Source organism: Bos taurus, chromosome 13, assembly GCF_002263795.3.
Source record: "Bos taurus isolate L1 Dominette 01449 registration number 42190680 breed Hereford chromosome 13, ARS-UCD2.0, whole genome shotgun sequence".
Lineage (NCBI taxonomy): Eukaryota > Metazoa > Chordata > Mammalia > Artiodactyla > Bovidae > Bos > Bos taurus.
In genome coordinates, this window is record NC_037340.1 from 3,252,156 (window position 1) to 3,279,968 (window position 27,813).

At 39.3% G+C, this 27,813-nt stretch overlaps 1 protein-coding gene across 2 annotated transcripts; it reads left to right on the forward strand.

Annotated features, from left to right (window-relative positions):
• ANKEF1 (ankyrin repeat and EF-hand domain containing 1) lies at nucleotides 1-27,598 on the forward strand. Of its 2 annotated transcripts, XM_059892872.1 has the most exons (11): nucleotides 1-238; nucleotides 2,885-3,420; nucleotides 4,891-5,281; nucleotides 9,482-9,681; nucleotides 10,431-10,580; nucleotides 12,147-12,270; nucleotides 18,476-19,298; nucleotides 22,266-22,492; nucleotides 23,655-23,818; nucleotides 26,107-26,244; nucleotides 27,283-27,598. In XM_059892872.1, the coding sequence occupies exons 2-11, from the start codon at nucleotides 3,370-3,372 to the stop codon at nucleotides 27,439-27,441; spliced, it is 2,427 nt and encodes an 808-aa protein (XP_059748855.1). In that variant the 5' UTR covers nucleotides 1-238; nucleotides 2,885-3,369; the 3' UTR covers nucleotides 27,442-27,598. The 2 variants fall into 2 exon arrangements, with proteins under 2 accessions (XP_059748855.1, XP_002692084.1); XM_002692038.6 differs by lacking the exon at nucleotides 2,885-3,420.
• Nucleotides 27,599-27,813: the final 215 nt, after the last annotated feature.

The window sequence follows — 27,813 nt, forward strand, 5'->3', positions numbered from 1 at the left end:
GCCGCGCGCTCGCCTTCGGCGGGTCCGGAGCCCAAGGACACACACACTCGCTTCCCCGCTGGCCCGCGAGCCTGCTAGACTGCTCTACCCAAAGGGACACCATTCACGACTGGCCGCCCAAGCCGGGCTGGGGGAGCCCAGGGTCGCGTCTGGGACCCGCGCCAAAACCCGCCCCCTCGAGAGGAGGAGCGTCGGAGCGATGACATCTTTGGCTCCTGATCCTCGAGGCGACTAAGAGGTGAGCTCGGCACCTTCGTCCCTGTCACCTGGACTTTCTTTTGAAATTACATCATACCCTCCCTCCCTTCTAGATTGTTCTGAGACTTAAAATTGTAGGGGACAGTAAAGAACACCCGAAATGTAAGCCTTGGCTTATGGATGAGCTGAAACCCACAGATGTTTGATTTATTCATGGCCAGCCTGTGTGGAGAGACTTGGCTAAATTCTTTACAAAGCTGACCTCATTTCTGCTTCACACAGTCCGTGAAGTGTGCAGTATTCTTATCCCCATTTCACAGATGAAGAGACCAAGGCACAAACTAGGTCGGTGACTTGTCAAGGTTTATTCAACTCCTTTGTGTAGATAATGTTGCAGAGGAGGAAGAAACACAAGGTGGGGGCGGGGGAGCAACAGATCTGGTTTCCCATCATACACCCTTTTCACTGTACCTCTCCTCTTTGTAACCAATCACTCTTGCCTCATAGGCTCCTTTGAGAAGTTCGTGAGCTCTGTGGATCTCTCCCTACAAGGGAAAAATTTACCTGGACACACACACCCTGTAGATGTCCACATGATTTCAGAATATCCAGACTCCAAACATGAACTTCTATTTGAGGAATTCCATTATTCCCACTTCCTTTTGAGATTGTCCACAGGGATGTTTAGATAGGGGTTTGCCAAGATGCTCCAGGGCCACACAGACGTACTGAGATGTGAGTGTATGTTGTGACCCTCCTGAGGATCAGAGATGCTATACAATCTACGAGCAACCCAGGACTAAGAGGGCAGGATTTCTGTTTCCCCCAAGGAGGTCAGTCTTATCAGTTGGTAGCAAAGAGCACTACACAAGGCCTTTGCTCTCTCCTCAGCATCTCCAAGGTTTCGCCAAGAGATGCAAGCCATAAAACTGACCTATGGGCTGCTTAAGTCATCCTTGTATCTTAATTGGACAAGGCCATATGCTGCTAGTTATTTGTAGGGGCATTGCACTCAGAGACAACCCTGAAGCATGTCTCTATCCTCACAAATGAGGTTGCATCAACTCAGTGTAAGCAATAAGCTTTAGAGGAGCATCTTATCCTATTCTGTATGTGATGTATGTATGAGGTAAGACAACCGTGCACCTAACCATAAAAGGCTAATAATAATGCAACAAACCATAAATGCCAGCGAAAATAAATGTCACCAAGCCAAGCAACAAAGGCCAAGAGGATGAGTTCTCAAGCAGCTTGGGACTTAATGGGAGCCTATTTATACACATGGTGCTAACAAACTGCCTCATCAATTCCTAGTCCATCACACATTGTAAACAGATTAGAAGGGAACAGAGGGGCTACAGCAAGCAGAACATTAAAGCCACACGCCATGTGATAGCTGATGTTTTCCACAGCAAAAGAGGAAGCACAAAGTATAAACAGCAGGCAGAAGAGGAGGAAGAAAGGAAGGGCCCCAGCACAAATCTGACTGTGGTGGTCACTTATTGGAACACCTTCCTCCTTGCCCTCACCCAGTCTTGGACTGATTGCAACTGCCAAAAACCTCATCATTCCCATGCACCAGACTCAGATCTCTGCCTGAATAAGGTTTCCCATCCCCTTGTGAAGTCTAATTCAGCATGTTCAAAGGCTAGCCGTCTATACTCCGTAACCAATCTGGATCCCATCCTGAGTACTCCATCTCAGAGTCAGGTTGCTCAAACCAGAAACTTAGGCGTTTTCTTTGTTTCTTCCACTCAAGTTTTTAACCTTCAGTCATCATTTATTGAGCAAATATTTATTGGCTGCCTCATAGAAGTCAGGTTCTGGGTGATGGAGAGACAATGATAATCAAAATATAAAGCTTCTATGCCATGAATACTGGCTACTAGTGGGAGAGACAAACAGTACGTAAATGGAATATATCTCTATTTTCAGGTCTCTAGATGTTATATATAGAAATGTTTTACTTAATATTGTGAAGAAAATAAACCAAAAGGATGATGTAACATTGTGGCTGCAATTTGAGTGGTGAGAATGCCAGCCAACAGAAATTCTGAGCAAAGAACACTGTAGGCAGAGGGAACAAGAGGTTCCAGGGGCAGGAAGTGAAGTGAAGTAGAAGTCCCTCAGTCATGTCTGACTCTTTGCAACCCCACAGACTGCAGCTCACCAGGCTTCCCTGTCCTTCACTACCTCCCAGAGTTTGTTTAAACTCATGTCCATTGAGTTGGTGATGCCATCCAATCATCTCATCCTCTGTCATCCCCTACTCCACCTGCCTTCTGTCTTTCCCAGCATTAGGGTCTTGTCCACTGAGTTGGCTCTTCACATCAGGTGGCCAGAGTATTGGAGCTTCAGCTTCAGCATCAGTTCTCTCAATGAATATTCAGAGTTGATTTTCTTTAGGATTGACTGGTTTGATCTCCTTGCTGTCCAAGGGATTCTCAAGAGTCTTCTTCAATACCCTAGTTTGAAAGCATCAGTTCTTCAGTGCTCAGCCTTCTTTATGGTCCAACTCTCACATCCATACATGACTACTGGAAAAACCATAGCTTTGACTGTATAGACCTTTGGTGGCAAAGTAATGTCTCTTCTTTATAATATGCTGTCTAGGTTGGTCATAGCTTTTCTTCCAAAGAGCAAGAGTTTTTTAATTTCATACCTAACAATTGCACTCATTTCACAGGCTTGGTAAAGTCATGTTCAAAGTCCTCTAAACTAGGCTTCAACCACACGTGAACCAAGAAATTTCAGATGTACAAGCTGGATTTAGAAAAGGCAGAGGAACCAGAGATCAAATTGCCAACATCCAATGGATCGTAGATAAAGCAAGGGAATTACAGAAAAACATCTACTTCTGCTTCATTGACTACGTTAAAGCCTTTGACTGTGTGGATCACAACTGGAAAATTCTGAAAGAGATGGAAATACCAGACCACCTTACCTCCTTCCTGCAAAACCTGTTTGCAGGTCAAGAAGCAACAGTTAGAATGGGACATGGAATGACAGACTGGTTCAAAATGGGGAAAGGAGTACATATTGTCGCCCTGCTTATTTAACTTATATGCAAAGTATATCATATGAAATACTGGGCTGGATGAAGCACAAGCTGGAATCAAGATTGCAGGGAAAAATATCAATAAATTCAGATATGCAGATGACATCACCATTATGGCAGAAAGTGAAGAGGAACTAAAGAATCTCTTGATGAAGGTGAAAGAGGTGAGTGAAGAACCTGGCTTAAAACGCAACATTAAAAAAACTAAGATCGTGGTATCTGGTCCCATCACTTCATGGCAAATAGATGGGGAAACAATGGAAACAGTGATGGATTTTATTTTCTTGAGTTCCAAAATCACTGCAGATGGTGACCGCAGCTGTGAAATTATGATGCTTGCTCCTCGGAAGAAAAGCTATGACACACCTACATGGTGTATTAAAAAGCAGAGACATTACTTTGCCAACAAAGGTCCGTCTAGTCAAAGCTATGGATTTTCCAGTAGTCATGTATGGATGTGAGAGTTGGACTGTGAAGAAAGCTGAGCACCAAAGAATTGATGCTTTTGAACTGTGGTGTTGGAGAAGACTCTTGAGAGTCCCTTGGACTGCAAGGAGATCCAACAAGTCCATCCTAATTGTTCTTGCCTGGAGAAACCCATGGACGGGGGAGCCTGGTGGGCTGCCATCTATGGGGTCACACAGAGTCAGACACGATTGAAGTGACTCAGCAGCAGCAAAGGAGATCAGTCCTGAATATTCATTGGAAGGACTGATGCTGAAACTGAAGCTCCAGTACTTTAGCACCTGATGTGAAGAATCAACTCATTGGAAAAGATCCTGATGCTGGGAAAGATAGAAGGCAGGTGGAGAAGGCGATGACAGAGGACGAGTTGGTTGGATGGCATCACCGACTCAATGGATATGAGTTTGAGCAAGCTCTAGGAGATGGTGAAGGATTGGGAAGTCTGGCGTGCTACAGTCTGTGGGGTCGCAAAGATTCGGACACAAGCAACAGAACAACAACAACGTGGTCTACTACTTGACCCAAAATAACGTGTTTGGGAACTGAATAAGCAATAAGAGATAAAATTATGCATTAGAAGGCTCATTGCAACTTAGTGGGATTATTTATGAAAATTTACAGTTGTGTCTCAATCATTTACCTGCCTCATTCCCACATAAGATAAAATAGGAATCATCCGTCACATCTTTGGTATTTCCCAGAGCTCAAGAGATTCCTGTTTATAATGAGCAGCTCACATTTCTACACAATCTTTAGAGCATTTTTAAAGTGCTGAAATCTGTGTGTTCTCTACACTGTGAGAGATGTGCTGATACAGAGCATTGTAGTGTGAAGCTTGGCAGTTTAGTTGACCTCACCTTCTTCATGGGTAAACGGTAAGGCTGTATCAAAGAGGGATGATTAAATGAGATAATAAGAAAACTGCATACCCAGTTTACTTTATGATGGAAGATCTGTTTTGAAATATTTTAACATTATGCTAGCTGAGTATTTTTGTGCTTATGTGTAATTTCTGCTTTCATGAAATTAGTTACAATAAATTATGGTAATAATGTTTCATAGGAAACAGCATCTCTTCTTAGGGAAGCCTTAGAATACTGTGTAGTCAAAATCAAGATGAAAAAAGTAACTCTGAGTTCTATGTTTTGCTTTGATTTTTGCTGCTGTAGTTTTTGGTTTGGCCCACAAAGGCATTTGCAAGAAGCTGGTCAGATATGGCTTTAGCAGATAAGAGACTCGAGAACCTGCAGATCTACAAAGTTCTTCAGTGTGTTCGGAACAAAGACAAGAAGCAGATAGAGAAGTTGACCAGGCTCGGATATCCTGAACTCATCAATTTCACAGACCCAGTCAATGGAAACAGTGCTCTGCACTTAGCCTCAGTTTCCAATGACATCGACATGGTCAGCTTTCTCCTGAGCCTTGGTGCTCACCCTGATGTGCAAGACAAAATGGGCTGTACTCCGACTATGAGGGCTGCAGAACTGGGCCACGAATTGTCCATGGAAATATTAGCCAAAGCAAAAGCCGATATGACTGTTGTTGATAATGAAGGAAAAGGTAAAAACTCTTAGCATTCTATCTAGTAAATGCAATTCGATTTGCATTTTTTCTTAACTTTAGAAGTCAATATAATGCATTGTTTGCTTTCAGACTTTAGAAGGGAGTTACTCATGGCATGTAGTATTGAGAGGCTAGATTCTCACTCTCATATCTTCCCATAATTTGAAAACAGTGTAGATGTTTCTTAGGAAAACCAGTTCTGAGAACTTTCTCATTGAGAAAAAATATTAGAATTAATCTTTTTGTTTTTAATGTGGAGAACTTTCAACATGACACACTGATATTTCCACAATCATAATCACTTATTGTAAAATATAAAATCCATTTAGAATTTGACATGTTAGAACCTCAAGTAATACTTGAGCTAGGGTTTTGCTCTCAAGAGCAGTCTATGTAGAAAGTAGTTGCATTTGAGAACTTGAGGAACTAAGGTGGATTCTGACATAAGCTCCAAACTTTCTATCAGTTGTTTTAAAACTATATTTGGAAATATGACTTAATCATAGAAATATGACATGTCTGTGATTATTCAGGCGAGCCAGCACTGTCTCACTCTTTCCCTCCCAAACCCCGTCTTAAGACCACGATCTGGAAGCTTCTTATCCAAACAATTCAAGGTTGTGCATCATCTTTCATGATGCAGCCTCATGAAAATTACTAAGAAAATTACCACCAGGCTTAACATAAACTGGTAGATTTAATCAGTTGTTCCAAAGAATTTCTTCAAGTACAAAGCCATTAACATCAGTCCCACATTAGAAAATGAATCCTATTTTATACCATTAATTAATGTTTTCTGACAGGAACAGAATCTGCTTTCATAACTCTCTGTGGACATGGTATTTGATAAGTGACTTGCTTATAACAAGAGAAGAGGACAAAGAAAAGGAACAACTATTCAATTATTCAATGCACTCATGAGTCAAATGTATTTTTTAATGTTTTCATTCTAAAAAAACCCAGAAGCCTTTCAAAGCCCTATACAACAGTGGTCCCCAATATTTTTGGCACGAGGGACTGGTTTTGTGGAAGACCATTTTTCTGTGGACTGGGGAGGTGGGGGAACGGAGCAAGTGATGCTGTCATAGTATAAAACAAATGGCAGTTCTATGGAGCATCTAGATAAATGTAAACTGGATAAACTCTACCATTAAAATAAAAATACATGAAGATTGAAAAATGAGAGTTACTCAAACAATTAAAAATAGAAAGATGGTCAGGGACATGTTGAAAATGCAAAATCAAAGACAGAGAAGTCATAACAGGCAAAAGTGAACCAAAACAACAATGACAACAGCAAAACCTGGACTTGCTGCATTGTCGTTGTGTCAGTTCACTCTTGCCTGCTATGGCTTCTCTGTCTTTGATTTTCAACATATCCTTGACCATCTTTCTGTTTTTAACTGTTTGAGTAACTATTTCAGATGCGTGTTTATATGAAATATATTTCAGTTTTGATTTTCACATAAATTGTATTTTTATTTTAATGGTAGTTCAGTTCAGTTCAGTCGCTCAGTCATGTACGACTCTTTGCGAGCCCATGAATCGCAGCACGCCAGGCCTCCCTGTCCATCACCAACTCCCGGAGTTCACCCAAACTCACGTCCATCGAGTCGGTGATGCCATCCAGCCATCTCATCCTCTGTCGTCCCCTTCTCCTCCTGCCCCCAATCCCTCCCAGCATCAGAGTCTTTTCCAATGAGTCAACTCTTCGCATGAGGTGGCCAAAGTACTGGAGTTTCAGCTTTAGCATCATTCCTTCCAAATGCTCTGTAGAACTGTCATTTATTTTATTCTATAAAAGCATAATATATTTAATTTATATAAATACAGATAAATACATGCAAAAATAATTTTCTCTATGGTCCATATGATCTTTGTTTTGTTATATGTGTGTATATCTTCCTTCTCATATTTTCTAAAATTAATGGTCTGTTTCTAGTTCTTTTAATGGCTAACTTGACAGCTTTACATGTACATAAACCTCTGTTTATCAAATCAGCATGCTAAACAGTGTTCATTGATATTTTTCTATGAAAGATGAGATTGGTACAAGAATTCTTCCCGCCACCTCCTTTCCAGTATCTAATTTTAGTAAATTATAATCATTTTAGTTCTTTCAATGATTCTTTTCATACCTTTTGTCTGTTTTTAATAATATCTCAAAACTCCTGCAATAAAAGATAAAGAAAATTGAATGCTTAAACTCTCTTCTTTCCTCTCTTCCCTACAAGTTTTGTTAAATTTCCCTATTATTTCTTTTTTTTTAATTTTATTATTATTATTATTTTTACTTTACAATATTGTATTGGTTTTGCCATACATCAACATGCATCCGCCACAGCTGTACACGTGTTCCCATCCTGAACCCCCCTCCCACCTCCCTCATTGTGAACTACAATTTTATTTTCTGTATCTAGAATTCCCAAAGTGATTGAGCTTTGATTCAATGATTGAAGGGATTCAGCATCTATCATGGGTCTTTTAGTCATATATTCCTTGTTGATCTCCTGTTAGACTCATTTTTGTCATTGAGTAGTTTAGCTCACTCCTTTGGGCTTATATACTTTGATTTCTTGCATCTTTAAGTTTATATGTTCATCTCTTTTCTATATAAACAATTGCTTGACTGAGTGTTAAAAATTCCCTGTTTTCTTTCCCGAGTGACATTGTAAAACTCCTTTGCTTATTTTCTAGCACTGAATGTTGCTGTGCCAAAGTCTTGCAGCCAAACTTGACATTTTCTCTCTAGAGAGGGCTTGAATTTTTAACTGGCTGCTTACAGGACACTTTGTTTATCTAGTTTTGTCTAGGCACGTATTATGTATTGTTCCTAATCAGTTTTTCCTGAGATCCAGTATATTGCTGCTAGATCTAGGTTTTTGCTTCAAGAGGGTTTTCTTTTATTATATCTTTCCATTTTTCTGTCCCATTTAGTCTTTTATTGAACACCAATTACATACATGTTAAGTATTATTTGCCTTTCTAGACCATTTAAACTCTTGGATCTTTTTCAAGTTCTTTCAACGTTTTCCTCCGTGTCCCTGACTATGGTTTTGGCAGTGTCTGCTCTCCTTTCTCCTGCTTCCATGTGACTTTCATTTCTTTAGTGGTTTTATTTTTCTCTACCATTTCTTTTATAATATATACTTGCTCAAATTCACCTTTTCCTTCTATTTATCTTTTTGGTTTGGTCTACCTTTACATTTTTTTTTTTTTTTTTTTTTTTTTTTATTCTTCCAATTTTATTTTATTTTTAAACTTTACATAATTGTATTAGTTTTGCCAAATATTTGTTTCAGAAAAAGTTATATTTAAATTTTTGTTATCAGTAATGGATCAGTCAATGATTTTCATGTGGTATAGTTGTTTGATAATATAATTTTTGCCTAGTGTTTGTCAGCTTCCTTTCCTTTTCTTTCAGTAACTTTTTTCATAGGTCGTATGCTGGTTTTTTGTTGGTTACTGTTCCTATTGGAATGAAGTCTGTTTTTAGAGTTGAAGTCATTACAAAGTCAGTTTGGAGTTTGTCTGCTGTTTACTTGGGTTTCTTAAGAAAACTCTGACCGGGGTTTATAAACAGTACTCCTGGTCTGTAGTACATTTTTGACATGGATTATGTTGAGGGTCTGTATGTCACGGATACCAGATACGAGGAGTTAGCATTTTTCTCTTTGCAGTGAACAAATTGCCATCTACATTTTCTTCTCACTGCAACTGCACAGGCAGCCTGCTCCCTGTAAACGTGGCTAGTGTACACAATTCATCATTCAGTACTACCTCCCTTACCACTCTGCAGTTTCAAAGGGGGTCCAGGGATCCACCAGTAACCCTCGGGCACACACACTCCTGCATATTCTAAGGAGGATGCTGGTGTATAGATTGTAGGATGCCAAATATCCAAGGTCAACAGGGGCTCACATTCCAGCACTCAGATTCTTCTCAAACAAGATCCTGTCACATTTTGGTTATGACTGTTTTCTAGCTCTTATCAGAGGTTGGGGTTCCTTTTTGGTTTCTCTGTCTTGGTGTTTCAGTTTATTTCAGACAGAAAACCAAGGCATAAATGCCTTTGCTCTATCTCACCTTCAACTAGCTAATTATGAATTTTAAAATTATTCTTTGTTCCTTCCTATCTGCTTCAAATGTAGAGAGACTACTAGTTAACTGTTCTTTGGGGATTCTATTTTTCTGCAGGTATTTTGTTTTACTGCATTTTACCTACTAAACGGCATTATCGGTGTGCACTGATTGCCTTGGAACATGGTGCGGATGTCAACAATTGTACCTGTGAAGGAAAGCCAATATTCCTTAGAGCTTGTGAAGAAGCACATGATGTTAAGGATGTGTGCCTGACGTTTTTGGAAAAAGGAGCCAATCCAAATGCTATCAACACAGTAAGACTATTTCTCTGATTATAAATATTCCTTTTTTTCAATTACAGAATCCTGTTATTGTATTTTTTCACTTGAATGTGGTAAAATTATCGTGTTAGCTTACAGACTTTTCATTTCTGTTCAAAATGCTTTAAAATCATAGACTTTCCTTATCTTTATATGGCATGGCCATGATTCTATGGCCTGTTTTCCTAATTATGTTTGAAAAATTGGTATTTATTATGTACAATATTAAAAGATCATTACAGGAAATAGAAAAGATATTCCTGATGCCTAATAAAAATTTATCATCTGAAGAAAATAGGTAGCTCTGCTGTTTCCCTTAATTATTTTGCTCCCTCTCCTCACTTGGCTAATTTTATTGAGTTTTCTTTTAATTGTCATTTCCCAACAATAAAAATAGATTGTCTTCTCATTAGAAAACACCTGTAGCCTAATTTTAGCGTATGTTTTACCCTCTTTTCTCCCTTTTTGCTCTACTTTCTTGGCAAGAAACTGCACTTTTTAGCATGATGTTCTCATAGGAAAATCTGGTGTGACCTTGACTCTGATTATAGAATTCCACATTTTGTACATTGACCCATTTTACTGACTTCATGTTTCCTGTTTGTTACATGAAACCAATAAAACTGTACAAAACTGAAAATGTCAGTGTGACTCTAAGGCCAAATGGATTTAGACCATGTCTATACTGAATGTGTCATGTAGTATAACAGGGATAAACAGCATCTGGTCTGTTTCGTGTCCAGTCCACAGGTCGCACGGCTTTAATGGAAGCATCAAGAGAGGGAGTGACAGAACTAGTTCGAGGGATATTGGAAAGAGGAGGGGACGTGAATGCATTTGACAATGACAGACATCATGCTGCACATTTTGCCGCCAAAGGAGGCTTTTTTGATGTAATAATCTACTATATTCTTTAAAATTTGTTGCTAAAAATATTCTCCTTTTCCTCAGCATCTTAAAATATAGTGTAAGTTACACTGATAAGATTTTTTTCTGCATTTTGATTTTCCAAAATAATTCCAGAATTGTATTTCATACCAGATATTATCCTTCAAGGCTTATTTTAGCTCTTTATTCAGTTTGATCTGTTTGCTAATTTACTCTTAATATTACTAATAATGTTTTTCTATATTCTTTTTTTTTGTTTTGTTTTGTTTTTCTATATTCTTAACTGGGCTTCCCTAGTGGCTCAGACCCTAAAGAATCTGCCTGCAATGTGGGAGACCTGGGTTTGAGCCCTGGGTCAGGAAGATCCCCTGTAGAAGGAAATGGCAACCTATTCTAATATTCTTGCCTAGAGAATTCCATGGACAGAGGAGCCTGGCAGGCTACAGCCCATGGGGTTGCAAAGAGTCAGACACAACTGAGGGACTAACACTTTCACTTTTTTCTTTCAGTTATAACAACTGAAAAGTTTTGCCACATACTACTACTCTGTTTTATGACTCCATTACATATGAGAATTTTTACAATACAGTATGATCTAATTTGGGGGAGAACAAGGCCTAATCTCATCTCTTTGATGTTCAAGTACATCTAATGACTCACCTAAGTTTTTAACTGTTAAGTATTCTGATTATCTGGATATATCAACAAAAGATATCTCATACATATAGTGATACTGCAGAAACAAACTAGAAGTCAATGCTATCCTATTTTTAAAAATTCTGAATTATATCTAAAATTTCTTTTCTGAGTTCTAACATTATCTTTACTTTTGTCACTGGGTCTCTTACCTGCAATAAAAGTATAAATGACAGTAGAAATCACATCTGTCTGGTAAAGAATTTGCTCCCCTGATTTGCCACAGTCTGCGTGTTCTTGCCTGGAGAATCCCAGGGACGGGGGAGCCTGGTGGGCTGCCGTCTATGGGGTCGCACAGAGTCAGACACGTCTGAAGAGACTTAGCAGCAGCAGCAGCAGCAGATGCATTCTAAAGTTGCCTAAATTTACCAAAATGGTAGTGCCCATCTGAGTATAGAGTTTTCTATACTCCAGATAGATGGTCCCCAACCTTTTGGGCACCAGGGACCGCTTTCATGGAAGACAGATTTTCCACGGACTTGTGGGAGGAGCAGGGGGTGGCTGTGGTTTCAAGGTAATTCAAGCATTTTACATTTATTGTGCACTTTATTTCTATTATTGTTACATCAACTCCACCTCAGATCATCAGGCGTTAGATCCTGCAGGCTGAGGATCCCTGCCCTGAACTTCTGACAGTGATGGAAATGTTCTGCATCTGGCTGTACGATATGGTACAATTACAGTACCATATTTGGTTTTTGAGTCCTTAAACTATGGCTAGGGAAGTAAGGAACTGAATTTTTAAAATTTGTTTTCTATTTAATTCCTCTCAATTTAATTCAAGCTGACACTCTGGATAGCAGGTCTAGGCCTGAGTTTTCAGCCGGTAAACGTACATTCTTATTCCTCTACAATATCCACTATTTATTTTGCAGATATTGAAGCTTCTTTTTGCATACAACGGAGACATGGGGTTGATTGCAATGAATGGCAACACACCACTTCATTATGCTGCCATGGGTGGTTTCGCAGATTGCTGTAAATATATAGCTCAGCGAGGTAAATGGTCTCCCAATTTCATGTCTAAAGAACTTATGATTTTCCCACATTGTAGACAAGCAGAGAATTTCAGCATGTCAACATCAGTTGCTTATCTCACATATATATGTAGAAAGAAAATTACATTTTTTTCTTATTTACCGTCTGTTAAAACATAAATCTGACCTAGAAAGTAATACAAATCCATTTCTCAAGTATTTTTAGATTATTATTAAAAATCTAAAGAGAATTATTTATGAGTCAACCAATTACTCAGATGCTTATTTTTTAAAATGTAAATATCAATCTAAAATGGAAAAGCAAATGTCAGCCCACTCCAGTATTCTTGCCTGGAGAATAATCCCGTGGACAGAGTTGCCTGGTGGGCTACTGTCGATGGGGTCGCACAGAGTCGGACATGACTGAAGCGACTTAGCATGCATGCATGCATTGGAGAAGGAAATGGCAACCCACTCCAGTATTCTTGCATGGAGAATCCCAGGGACAGAGGAGCCTGGTGGGCTGCTGTCTGTGGGGTCGGACAGAGTTGGACACAACTGAAGTGACTTAGCAGCAGCAGCAGCATCAATCTAAAAAAGGACAAACACTAGAAACCATGTCTTTAGTCCAAATTCTTAATTATTTTATTTTTGAAAATATACTATCACGTCAAGTGCAAAGATAACATTTTGGGTAATTTTAAATTATGGGGGAAATATTTGTGGGAGAAGCATTAAATAAAATTTAAAAAGCATTAAATAAAATTAAAACTTTAATGGAACATTTGAAATATAATATTTCAAAGTAATATTTTGAATAAATATTTGAATAAATAAAGTAATATTTATTACTTTAGATTTTTCTGTATATTTTAAATAACTGTTAATTTGAGAATATAAACTATGTTATGTATGTTGTGTGTGCTCAGTTGCTCAGTCATGTCTGACTCTGAGACGCTATGGACTGTAGCCTGCCAGGCTCCTCTGTCCATGTGATACTGGAATAGATTGCCATTTCCTCTTTCAGGGGATCTCCCCAACTCAGGGATTGAACTCGGGTCTCCTGTGCCTCCTGCATTGCAGGCAGATTCTTTACCACTGAGCCACTGGGGCTTCCTTTATATTGCTGCTGCTAAGTCACTTCAGTCGTGTCCGACTCTATGACAGCAGCCACCAGGCTCCCCCATCCCTGGGATTTTCCAGGCAAGAACATTGGAGTGGGTTGCCATTTCCTTCTCCAATGCATGAAAGTGAAAAGTCAAAGTGAAGTCGCTCAGTCGTGTCGACTCTTAGTGACCCCATGGACTGCAACCTACCAGGCTCCTCCATCCATGGGATTTTCCAGGCCAAGTACTGGAGTGGGGTGCCATTGCCTTCTCCGTTCCTTTATATTATGCATAGCTTAATGTATTCCTTAAAAAGGGCTTCTCGTGTGGCTCAGTGGTAAAGAACCCACCTGTCAAGCAGGAGACACAGGTTCAATACCTGCACTGGGCAGATCCCCTGGAGAAGGAAATGGCAATCCACTCGAGCATTCTTGCTGGGAAAATACCTTGATGGCGGGCCACAGTCCATGGGGTAACAAAAGAGTCAGACATGACGCAACTAAACAGCAACAATTCCTTAAAATAGTAATATTTTTAAAAATTTTAAATAGCAATATTAGCCAATTAAGTTTAAATATTTTTACTAATTTTGTGTTAATTACATGCCTTAAGGAAATCAGTCTTGAATATTCATTGGAAGGACTGATGTTGAAGCTGAAACTCCAATACTTTGGTCACCTGATTAAAAGAACTGACTCATTTGAAAAGACCCTGATGCTGGAAAAGATTGAAGGCGGGAGGAGAAGGGTGTTGACAGAGAATGAGATGGTTGGAAGGCATCACCGACTCAATGGACATGAGTTTGAGTAACCTCCGGGAGTTGTTGATGGACAGGGAGGCCTGGCACGATGCAGTCCATGGGGTCACAAGAGTTGGACACGACTGAGCGACTGAACTGAACTGAATTAAACGGACATTCAAAGTTATTAACTCTTTGTTAGAGAGGGAACTGCATGCTGCTGAATGTTATGGTAGTGAGTTATTTTTTTCCAGTTTATGAGAAATAGAAACTTAAAGTTCAGCAGCTCTATAATAGAGCAGAAAAAGTACTTTCATTTTCCTGTCTTCTAAGCAGGCATAGAAATTTTGAAGTCACTAACATTATAAATAAGACTAACATGCCTGCATAACTAATGGTGTAGTAACTGATTCACTTTGATATTTTTTTTTACCTTATAACAAAGCTCACATTCTTTCCCCATCCCCCTAAAATAAAGAGATAATGGAAAATGTACCACATGCAATTTTTGCCCTCATCAACTGTCTCTGAAGAGACAGTTTTCAAATCTTGTTTCCAAATCTCTCACCCCCAGCAGATTATTCTGATACTTCATTTTTCACATTGTGTATTTCTAAAAACTAGAGATCTGCCCAGATTGAGACAAGCTTCTTCAACTTTAACATGCTGACTCTTTTCTTATTGGGACAAACATCCCTCAATATATGCTGCTGCTGCTAAGTCACCTCAGTCGTGTCTGACTCTGTACAACCCCATAGACAGCAGCCCACCAGGCTCCCCCGTCCCTGGGATTCTCCAGGCAAGAACACTGGAGTGGGTTGCCATTTCCTTCTCCAATGCATGAAAGTGAAAAGTGAAAGTGAAGTTGCTCAGTCGTATCCGACTCTTAGCGACCCATGGACTGCAGCCTACCAGGCTCCTCTGTCCATGGGATTCTCCAGGCAAGAGTACTGGAGTGGAGTGCCATTGCCTTCTCCGTCCCTCAATATATAGTCTACCATTTATGTCCTCCTGGGATAAAGTCAGAGAAAGCAAATTGAGATGTACAGGGCCAAAGATTGCCAAAGGCCTTGCCTGGTGATGCAGAAAAGACTGATCCTCCTGGCAGACTCATAAGACTAGACTGTTTCTGAAACGAATGTCTGAAAATGTTTTGAGTTCCCTAGCATCTTTGGAAGTACAACTGCTTCACCAGGGCTATATGGGTGGCCTAGTTCCACAGGGGAGTGCTATCAGTTATACTTCCACCTTTAGAATCTTGATCTAAGGCAGTCAGAGCACCTGGAAACCGTTAGCCACGAAATGCTCATTTCTGAGTAAACTCCCTGGGTGTAGCCTCTTCTATCCTTAAATATGAAGGCTGGATTCTTCTCCCACTACTTCCTACTACTACTTCCTCAATACTCTCCACTTTTGTTCCTGATCTTGTCCCTGGAGTAATTTACATCTCCCTATAGGCAGTGTGAGGCCATGTCCAGGGGAGTGGTGGGGAGTTTAGATTAGCTCTCTTCAAGACCCCATGGAGGGATCTCCTCATGGGGCTTTTGACAGCAGTCAGCCGAAAGTCACGTATCTCAGCGACAGAGGAGTGTAAATCACAGAGGGCATGAATGGATCTGTATTTACTAACGATAAAAAAGAAGACAAAATCAAAAGTATGGGAAAATGCCTTCATATCTTTAAGCTGGGATGTGGGAGTCTTTATTCCACACAGAATTGCTAACTGGGAGGAAACTAGGAGCAGAAGGTGGCAAGATAAAGCAGTTTTAAAACCCTTTGATCCTTGGTGCTGGGGTGAGTACACGAGTGAACTGGGAGATGGCAGATAAACCTCCAGACATCCCGAGCAAGTGAAAAAGCTAAGTAAAAGTAGCATACTCAAGATGACTATGGAATTACACTATTGAGTTTTTATACTGTGGAGACAAGGCTCAGGTCCTTTTCCCAATAAGTCACACTATTCTTCAAACTGTCCAATATAAAAATTATAGAATTTTTTTTGTCCCAAGTAATCTTTTTGAGTTTTCCTATCACTAGTAAATATACCAGCCTTCATATAAAATTTTAATTTTTGGCAATGCCAGAAGTATTAATGCTGAAATCATTTTTCTTTTTGATAAGGAATAAAATTATAAAGTGTTAGAGGGGGATGTTATATTTTCACATGCAGCTGCCTTTACATTTTGGATGCTAGAGATACTGATTGCTAGACAATCTTTTTTGATTATGTGATATTGGCAGGGCAACAAAAGAGCCTCATAGATTCAAAACACTAGAACGAATATCTTCATAGTCTGACTTATAATGGGTTTTTAGTGTCTCAAGACACTTATTACAGACAACACAGCCTTCTTTATACCACTAAGTAGACTTCCTGATGCATTCAGAAAAGCTTATTTATTTGGAGAATGCTTACATATAATGTTGGTCTCATCATTTTAAGTCAGAGACTAAAAAAGGAAAATGAATTTTAATGCCTTATTGCACAACTCTTATACTGAAATTCTTTCAGATTTGATGAGCAGATTACTTTTACAGGCTGTTCATATGACCTTACTGCAAAACAGCAGGTCAATATAAATTACATGAATTTCATGGAAAATACAGATAAAACATAGTTTAAGATTTTACACAGATGGACAGTCATAATCGTTCAAAAGAAACAAGAGTCAGTTAGCATCTTAGATGCCTAAAGTCCTGCTTAAGCTGTTTGAATCCAGGTTCTTTCCAAATTTAAATACCATCTGTACTCTTTCCCACTTGGCATGAAGCCTCTTCAGCAAGTATTCTAATATGATATTTGTTTCAAATATCTACAGGGACTGATTTCTTAATCCATTGGGGATGGATACTATTCACTGGAAAAATATCTTCCTCAAAATTCACCAAACTGAAGCTCACAGAAAGAAAAAATTTATAGCTTAAGTTTTTGTGTTCACAATGTTGCTCAGTCGTGTCTGATTCTATATGACCCACAGAGTGCAGCACGCCAGGCTTCCCTGTCCTTCACCATCTCCCAGAGCTTACTCAAACTCATGTTCCTTGATTTGGTGATGCCATCCAACCATCTCATCCTCTGTCATCCCCTTCTCCTCCTGCCTTCAATCTTCCCCAGCATCAAGGTCTTTTCCAATGAGTCGGCTCTTTGCATCAGGTGGTCAAAGTATTGAGGCTTCAGCTTCATCAGTCCTTCTAATGCATATTCAAGGTTGGTTTTATTTAGGATTGACTGGTTTGATCTCCTTGTGGTCCAAGGGACTCTCAAGAGTCTTCTCCAACACCACAGTTCAAAAGCAGCAATTCTTCAGTGCTCAGCATTCTTTATGGTCCAACTCTCACATCCAGACATGACTACTGGAAAAACCATAGCTTTGACTAGACAGACTTTTCCAGCAAAGTAATGTTTCTGCTTTTTAATATGCTGTCTAGATTTGTCATAGCTTTTCTTCCAAGGAGCAAGCATCTTTTAATTTCATGGCTGCAATCACCTTCTGCAGTGATTTTGGAGCCCAAGAAAATAAAGTCTGTCACTGTTTCCATTGTTTCCCAATCTATTTGCCATGAAGTTATGGGACTGGATGCCATGATCTTAGTTTTTTGAATGTTGAGTTTTAAGCTAGCTTTTTCACTCTCCTCTTTCACCTTCATCAAGAGGCTCTTTAGATCCTCTTTGCTTTCTGCCATAAGGGTGGTATCATCTGCATATCTGAGGTTATTGATATTTCTCCCTGTAATCTTAATTCCAGCTTGTGCTTCATCTAACCTGACATTTTGCATGATGTACTCTGCATATAAGTTAATAATAATTATTTATTAAATTTTTAAAAAGTTTTAAATTTATATATGTGTTGAGTGTGTGTATGCTCAGTCCTGTCCAACTCTTGTGACCCCACAGACTACAGTCTACCAGGCTCCTCTGTCCATGGAATTTTCCAGGCAAGGACACTGGAATGGGTTGCCATTTCCTTCTCCAGGAGATCTTCCAGACCCAAGGATCCAGCCCAAGTCCCTTGCATCTCCTGCACTGGCAGGCAGATTCTTTACCACTGAGCCACAGGGAATCACTTTTATATTAGAGTACAGCCTATTAATAATGTTATCATAGTTTCAGATGTACTGCAAAGGGACTCAGCCATACATATAAATGTATTATCTATTTTCCCCCAAACTCCCCTCCAGCCAGGTTGCCACATAACCTTGAGCAGAGTAATCATAGATTAATTCTGTAATTATAATAACTGCTCACCTCTATATACAAATAATTTGGGGACCGACTTTTGACTATTTGCTGGAAATTTAAACAACAACAACAGATGCATGTCATTTGTGAACTCAGGCAGATGCCCCAGCACCATTTATAATCATGACGTTTCCTGTTTTAGGATGTGACCTAAAATGGAAGAATCTGGAGCATAAAACGCCCAGGAACTTGGCTAAGGAAGGCGGCTTCAAGGCAGCCAGCAAAGAAATACGGCGGGCGGAGCAAATCGCTAATAAACTGGCCAGGCCAGGGGTCAAAAATCCGAATCCGCACTTGTTCCTGAGACTTCACGATTGGTCAGTAGAACATGAGACTTTCCTTCGGGAAGCCTTCTCGTTTGTGGACAGGGGCGATGGGACAGTCACCAAGGAGGACTTTGTGCTGACCCTGGAGGAGAGGCAAGATTTTGTGAACTCAGAGCAGCTGGCTGCTATAGCGCAACTTCACGAAAAAGTCCGGGGTGGAGGGGTCAATATTAACGAGTTCTTTAAAGGGACCAGATATTTAAGTAAGTCTTATGTCTTGGGATCCTATGGGCCTAAGAAAAAGAAAAAAGGGATGGCCAAAAGAGCCAGAGTGGGCAAGTTTGTTTTCCCCCTCCCCATCTGTATCATCCCCGACCACGTGTTTCCACGCCGCAGTGATGGTGGGCCGCCCTATTACATGATCGAAACCTACAAGAATGTAACTGATTGCAACCGCTTTAACAGAGATCACCCCCCAGAACATCCCATTCAGGATGACTCTGCTTGGTATATTGATGATCCAGGGAAGGTCTTTTCAAACATTAATTTTATCACCAAGGCGGGAGACCTGGCTTCTCTGAAAAAGGCTTTTGAATCAGGAATACCTGTGGATATGAAGGATAATTACTACAAGACACCGCTAATGACTGCATGTGCCACTGGAAACATTGATGCAGTCAAGTTTCTTCTTGAAAAAGGGTATGTCTTTTGCTTGAGTGCGATTTAGATTTTTGGGAGCCTTCACATTTCAAGAAAGTGAAAGGAAGACTAAGAAACATTTAACTCTAGAATTTAAATAGTGGCAAGAAAGGGCTTCATTCCTGAAGTCTAGACCACAAATAGACTTTATACTGCGAACCAGGCTAATGGGAACATTAAGAGCATGTACCACAATGCCAAAGTGAAAGCTGAGAAGTTTTCACTCTAGGGGTGGAAGAAGCCTTATGATCCGGTATCCCCGGCCTCCCAAAACAATTTTAATTTGGTCTCAGAGCTTTACCTAGATGATGTGGAGTGCCTTTTATTTTATTTTAAATTAAAAATATTTACTGTGGTCAAAAATAGCATGTGATCTACCCTCTTAACAAATTTTAAGTGTACGGTGCAATATTGTCAACTATGATCACAATATTGTAGAGCAGATCTTTAGAATGTATTAATTTTACATGGAGTCATTTTTAAATCTGCTTTTTTGTTTTGTTTTGTTTTTGAGGGCATCCCAACAAATCAAATAATTTGATGGTGGCCATAAGACTAAGTGGGCTTCCCAGGTGGCTCTAGTGGAAAAGACCCGCCTGTCAGTACAGGAGACATAAGAGACTCAGTTGAATCCCTGGGTTGGGAAGATCCCCTGGAGGAGGGCATGGCAACTCACTCCAGTACTCTTGCTTGGAGAATCCCATGGACAGAGGAGCCTGGCAGGCAATGTCCATAGGGTTGCAAAGAGTCAGACATGACTGCAGCGACTTAGCATGTACATAACGACTAAATGAGTAGGCTTGTTTCATTCCCTTTTCCTTGGTTCATTTGTAAATATCTTTAAGATAACAAAGCATGACATTTTATTTAACTTTTTAATCAGAAGCAATTTCTCTGGTTTAAGTCCTTCTTTTTTACCATTCCTGAATAACCTGGTGTAACTTTCTAAACCTTTTTGTGCCTCAGTTTTCTCACTTTAATAATGGGGCTATAATGGAACTCAGCTCATAGAATTTCTTGAAGATTAAATGAGTTAAATATGTAAAGCACTTAGTAGCCCAGTAGTTGCAGACTTGACAAAAAGATATTGTTATTATTACTATAATGTTTAATGTCAAAGAAAGATTTAAATGTGTTTATTATCAAGTGGTAACATAAAGCAACTAATGATAATTTGAAGTTTTGGGCAGTGAATTTTAAATGGGACTGAAATTTTATTTTCTTTTTATAGTTTCTGAATGATAAATTGCTTTTAATGAAAATTAATTTTCTTTTTTTTGCTTTTTATTTTTTCATTTAATCTTTATTTTGTATTGGAACATAGTTGATTTACAGTGTTGTGCTAGTTTCAGATGTACAGAAAAGAAATTCAGTTATATACACACATGTATCATTCTTTTTCATATTCTTTTTCCATATAGATTATTACAGAATATTGAGTGGTGTTCCCTATGCTAAACAGTAGGTCCTTACTGATTATCTATTTTATATATAGTAATATATATATATTAATCCCAAACTTCCAATTTATCCATTCTCCTTTGGCAACCAGAAGTTTGTTTTTGAAGTCTATGAGTCTATGAGGAGTACATCAAGGCTGTATATTGCCACCCTACTTATTTAACTTATATGCAGAGTACATCATGAGAAACGCTGGACTGGGAGAAGCACAAGCTGGAATCAAGATTGCCGGGAGAAATATCAATCACCTCAGATATGCAGATGACACCACCCTTATGGCAGAAAGTGAAGAAGAACTAAAGGGCCTCTTGATGAAAGTGAAAGAGGAGAGTGAAAAAGTTGGCTTAAAGCCCAACATTCAGAAAACAAAGATCATGGCATCTGGTCCCATCACTTCATGGGAAATAGATGGGGTAACAGTGGAAACAGTGGCTGACTTTATTTTTCTAGGCTCCAAAATCACTGCAGAAGGTGATTGCAGCCATGAAATTAAAAGATGCTTACTACTTGGAAGGAAAGTTATGACCAACCCAGACAGCATATTAAAAAGCAGAGACATTACTTTGCCAATAAAAGTCTGTCTAGTCAAGGCTATGGTTTTTCCAGCAGTCATATATGGATGTGAGAGTTGGACTATAAAGAAAGCTGAGCACTGAAGAATTGATGCTTTTGAACTATGGTATTGGAGAAGACTCTTGAGAGTTCATTGGACTGCAAGAAGATCCAACCAGTCCATCCTAAAGGAGATCACCCCTGGGTGTTCTTTGGAAGGACTGATGTTGAAGCTGAAACTGCAGTACTTTGGCCACATGATGCGAAGAGCTGACTCATTGGAAAAGACCCTGATGCTGGGAAAGACTGAGGGCAGGAGGAGAAGGGGACGACAGAGGATGAGATGGTTGGATGGCATCACCGACTCGATGGACATGGATTTGGGTGGACTCTGGGAGTTGGTGATTGACAGGGAGGCCTGGAGTGCTGCAGTTCATGGGGTCACAAAGAGTTAGACACAACTGAGCGACTGAAATGAACTGATGAGTCTGTTTATGTTTTGTAAATAAGTTCATTTGTACCATTTTTGATACAAAATTTTTGATAGATTTTATTGCTTAGAATTTTAACAATGATGGTGTATTTATAAATTCATAACATACAGAGGAAGTAGATACAAAATGAAATAATGTAGCTTTTCTATTTCCTGTCAACTTTGATCTTCACTGGATCCAGTTTTATAATTTTCCCCAATATTAACATCTAACAAAAATTGTAGCCCCTAGGATCCAAGCAGCTTCTAAACTAAACAAAATGTATATATACACAAAGAAAGTTGACTATCAGATGCAGAACACAGTTCAAGAAAAATTATGGCACAGAGTTTAGCTTGACCCAAATCTTTCTTGGTTTACAGTTGAACAACTTAATAAAGCTATGAAATCTTAGAATTTTTAGCCTCCAGTGCTTGAATCAACCCGTATTTTTAGCTTCTGTATCTATCTCATTTTACAGGGCTAATGTTAATGCAACAGATAATTTTCTGTGGACTCCACTCCATTTTGCATGCCATGCTGGCCAACAGGATATTGTTGAGCTTCTTGTTAAATCTGGAGCCGTGGTAGATGCCCTCTCAATCAACAACTCAACTCCCTTAAGTAGAGCCATTGAGAGCTGCAGACTGGATACTGTAAAATACCTACTTGACATCGGTGCTAAATTCCAGTTGGAGAATAGGAAAGGTATGAGTTTAACTATAGGTGATTAGGGCTAGAAAAGGAGGATTTATGTTAGATTCCCAAGCCTTCTAAATCTTTTCTTGCAGGACCACGTTTTCCCTTAAGTTACTGTTGCAAAAACTAACCTGAGTTAAATGTTATGGAACTTTATCTTATACTTAGTGCTTCTCAAATCACTAGTGTTAAAGAATCAGTTCTCTATGTTGGTAATTCATTATAGACTGAGACTTTTGTAAAACACAATGAAAAATGATTTACTAGAAAAATGAAGAGGAAAAAGAACCCTATGAAATACAAGCCCAAACTTTTAAAAATCTTTGGATTCAAATGACAAAAATTCTATAAAATTGCTATACAAATTTCTAAACATTTACTCTTTAATTCCTATACTTACTTCACTGTGAGCCCATACCATTAATATGTAGACTGACACCAGTATGCAAATCACATTTTGAGTCATCACAGTGTTTTAGCTGTCAATTTCTAATAATTGGCATAGTTTGAAGCCCTGTAGACTTTAGATTCCTTCTACAGCTAAACAGTAATTCCTGAAATACTCCTTCTAGGAAGTAAATGGGAAGCCTACTTTATGTCATAAATTTTCTTCATGAAAAAGTGAAGGTGTTTTGAGAGTGGGACTCATTGCTTCTTTTTAATCTGAAGGAGCTTTAATAACTTTGGCTGCTTCAGGCTGCCTCTGAGTCACAGGTAGTATTGTTAGGCCTGCCTGCGGATGTAACAGGGGTCATAATATCCAGCCATCTGCATAGAGTACTTGTGACTTCCAGCTTCCCCAGACTTTTTGAATATACCTCCTTCCTCAACAGGAAGGAGGAAAGCATAAAATTGTCACACATGAAGGAATGTGCACACTGTGGGAAGAGAACTAGCACTCAGATATTCAAAATGTAATCTACCATTCTTTCCTATCAAACATGCTCAAAATAATTAACAAGAAGAAATGGTCTTGCTGGTAAATGACACTTTAAATGATAAAATTTTTGAGCTGGGACCACTTTAGAGAATATCTGAACCAATCTGTGACTTTTATACGTATCACTGGCTTCAGTAATCACCCTTAGTACCACATACTTAGAGCTGATATTTTGCTACATTGTTTATTATTAATCTGTTTAATGAAACTCTAAATTTATGTTTTAAACAGGGCATAGTGCCATGGATGTTGCAAAAGCTTATGCTGACAGTAGAATAATTGGTTTGATTAAAGAAAAGCTGGATAACTTGCCCAAACCAGCAGAAAATCAAAAACCAAAAGGCAAGCCACAACCCAAAGCGAAGACTGAAGGCCCCGAGATTAAGAAGGAAGAGGTATGAAAAGCAGCTGACCCCTCATGAGTACCTGGTGCGGCTGCAGCACCATTTACTTATTGTTACAGTTCATGGGCAAATAATATGTAGTCCATGTTTTCAGTACCTATAGTTCTAAAGAAATACCTAGCAAGAAATTTACTATTACTGAAAAGTCTAAAAAGTTGTCTTGGCAAACAGAATCCACACAAAGAACAAGTTGGTTGAACCAAATACCGTTAGAATGTTGAAAAAAGAACTTATATTAGAAGTGTATACACTTAGACCTGAATTATACAGATTTGATGAGATGTCCCAAAAGGGAAGTGTAGGGTAACATTTATGAGAAAAGAAGTAAAGCATGATTTTCATTCATTTTGATTTTATAATCTTTCACTACCTACCTTACCACCCAACTCCCAAGGAATTTTTTTTTTTAATTATGAACCCTAGGATATGTAACTTGGATAATCCTGAAAAATGACTCTAGAAGGCTTTAAAGATGCCAAATTGTTCCAGGTAATCTGGAGTGGTTTGGGTCCCTCTAAATTATCAGCAGAAGATTGTTGTTTATGGGGGTTTCCCAGACATCAAGAATTTGTCCTTAGCAGGAAGCTCTAAGTACATTTCTAGGCCGGAAGCTTCTTTTAGGGAAACAGATGGATCCCTCAAGATCTTTGGCGGACACAGGATAGGGTATGAAGTTCAGGAAGGAAAAGTTTTAACATTATCAAAAGGCAGAGGAACCAGAGATCAAATTGCCCACATCTGCTGGATCATGGAAAAAGCAAGAGAGTTCCAGAAAAACATCTATTTCTGCTTTATTGACTATGCCAAAGCCTTTGACTGTGTGGATCACAATAAACTGTGGAAAATTCTGAAAGAGATGGGAATACCAGACCTGATCTGCCTCTTGAGAAATCTGTATCCAGGTCAGGAAGCAACAGTTGCAACTGGACATGGAACAACAGACTGGTTCCAAATAGGAAAAGGAGTACGTCAAGGCTGTATATTGTCACTCTGCTTATTTAACTTATATGCAGAGTACATCATGAGAAACGCTGGACTGGAAGAAGCACAAGCTGAAATCAAGATTGCCGGGAGTAATATCAATAACCTCAGATATGCAGATGACACCACCCTTATGGCAGAAAGTGAAGAGGAACTAAAAAGCCTCTTGATGAAAGTGAAAGTGGAGAGTGAAAAAGTTGGCTTAAAGCTCAACATTCAGAAAATGAAGATCATGGCATCCAGTCCCATCACTTCATGGGAAATAGATGGGGACACAGTGGAAACAGTGTCAGACTTTATTTTTGGGGGCTCCAAAATCACTGCAGATTGTGACTGCAACCATGAAATTAAAAGACGCTTACTCCTTGGAAGGAAAGTTATGACCAACTTAGATAGCATATTCAAAAGCAGAGACATTACTTTGTCAACAAAGGTTCGTCTAGTCAAGGCTATGGTTTTTCCTGTGGTCATGTATGGATGTGAGAGTTGGACTGTGAAGGAGGCTGAGCGCCGAAGAATTGATGCTTTTGAACAGTGGTCTTGGAGAAGTCTCTTGCGAGTTCCTTGGACTGCAAGGAGATCCAACCAGTCCATTCTGAAGGAGATCGGCCCTGGGATTTCTTTGGAAGGAATGATGCTAAAGCTGAAACTCCAGTACTTTGGCCACCTAATGCGAAGAGTTGACTCATTGGAAAAGACTCTGATGCTGGGAGGGATTGGGGGCAGGAGGAGAAGGGGACAACAGAGGATGAGATGGCTGAATGGCATCACTGACTCGATGGACGTGAGTCTGAGTGAACTCCGGGAGTCGGTGATGGACAGGGAGGCCTGGTGTGCTGCGATTCATGGGGTCGCAAAGAGTCGGACACGACTGAGCGACTGAACTGAACTGAACTGAGAGGTGATAGAAAGCAGACAGAGTTGAAGGGATGATCGGCAGACAGTAGAGAGTAACAAGCATGGAGGAAGAGAGGAAGGATAGCTAGAGGTGAAGGAAGATTGATCAGTTACAGCTCCTAACACATGCACCATTATCATTTTAGTAGGAATACATCCTTCTGATTAATAACGGCCACAGATCAAGGATGGATCTTGAAGACTTTTGTGATCTGTCACTAATACTAATTAAGTTAAACAAGGCAAAAGAGTTATCTCTCCCCACCCAAAGTTATAATAATATTCTATTTCATTTCAAATCATAATTTATATAGTAGCTTTTTTTAAACTTCAGAGTATTAGAAAGTATACACAGGTTTTTGAAATTGATAGTTATTTTTGGGGTTTTTGCTCATTTCCAGGAAACACTTTCAGCAATATACACTGTACCAGCCATAGTGGAGGACAAGAAGATGCGTAAAGATAATGTAGTTTATCTTAATTCATTGATTACCAGTGGTTATACCAAGAAAGTGGATATCACATTTATCCCACAGAGGGTAAGTACTTTAGAAAGATTGTAACATGGTATAAACTCCTAATGCCTTTTTTCAAATACTTTTTATGCAGAGCACCCAAACAACTGTCCAAAGCTTATCTTTTGATAAGCTGTGTTTTTGATAAGTTGTTATTTGACGTTCTCCTTTTTCTAGATCCTGCTTACAACTAAGTAAGTCCAATTTGTATAGCTTCTGATATGTTGTCTTTTTATTTTCTGTATTGACTTCTTAATTTTCCTTAAATAGTTGAAGTTGTCTTTGGTCAGTGCCATTCCTTGTAGCCATGTAGTCACTGAATTTTATAGATATTTTCTCTGGGTACTTCTTAAAGTCCAACACTTCCTCTTTGTACACACTATCGCCATCTCACTTGGGAGTTTTATACTGATCAAGACTGGATCTATTAAATAGCTTCCTTAAACATCTACAAGTAAAGAGGTGAAGACATATTTGGAGAACAAGAGTGGTCTTGCTAATGCTCATCAAACCATGCTGAATAATAGACCACCAGCTCCTTTTGCCCCCTACTGTGAAAATAATTTTGACTTCCCCACAAGATGTAAAGGCTGTCTATTAATTCCATTGCTTCCTGGTTTTGACCTCCTGAGAATGAACAGCAGCTGGCCTCAGGGCCATCAGAGAGGTAACTGAAGGGTATTTCAGTTGTTCAAATAGTCACCATCAGAAAGAGTGATGGCCATGTAACCACTAATGTCATGTAAGAGATAAAAGTTAAAATAGACTTAGAAGTAAATTTGTTGTTGTTGTTGTTCAGTCACTCAGTTGTGTCTCTTTGTGACCCCATGGACTGCAGCACACCAGCCTTCCCTGTTTTTCACCATCTCCCAGAGCTTGCTCAAACTCATGTCCATTGAGTCAGTGATGCCATCCAACCATCTCATCCTCTGTCATCCCTTCTCCTCTTGCCAGAAGTAAATTGGATAGTTTTAAATTGACCAGATTGAAGGTTGTCTGGATATTGGCATGTTTATTGGCTGCCATGCTAACATTCACTCTGGATGTGGTTGTTTGTTTAAGATCTGGAGTCCTGAAGCCACGACAGCAGAGCTGATCAGAATGAGGGAACTGCGCCGGGAGAGGTTGACATATGAGGTAGATTTTGATGACTTCATGATGCCCTTTCAGAAGCACATCACAGAGAGAGCACAAGCAGTGGAAGCTAGCTTCAAGATGTAAATCACAGCGGTTGCATTTCAGAATAAACAACATTTTGAGGCCCAGGGACCAAATGTTGGAGAAAGTAGATTCCCATCAAAGTCAAAGCAACTCACAAGTTAAGCATTGTAACAAAATATTTGTCTTTGCTTTAACAACTATAAATATTCTGAGCTGTCTAGAGAAGTCATGTGTTATTTTGCAATGGAATTGCATGCCATTCTGGATAAATTCCTCAATCTTCCTCAAGAATATTTTACAACAATGGCATTTTTGGTTATAAACATAGTGTCATCATCAAAGAATTTACAAGATGCACATCATTATGTTAAAGATATCCTTTTAGTGGAACTGAATGAAAGCTATTTAATATTAGGGAAGAGAAGCCCTTTT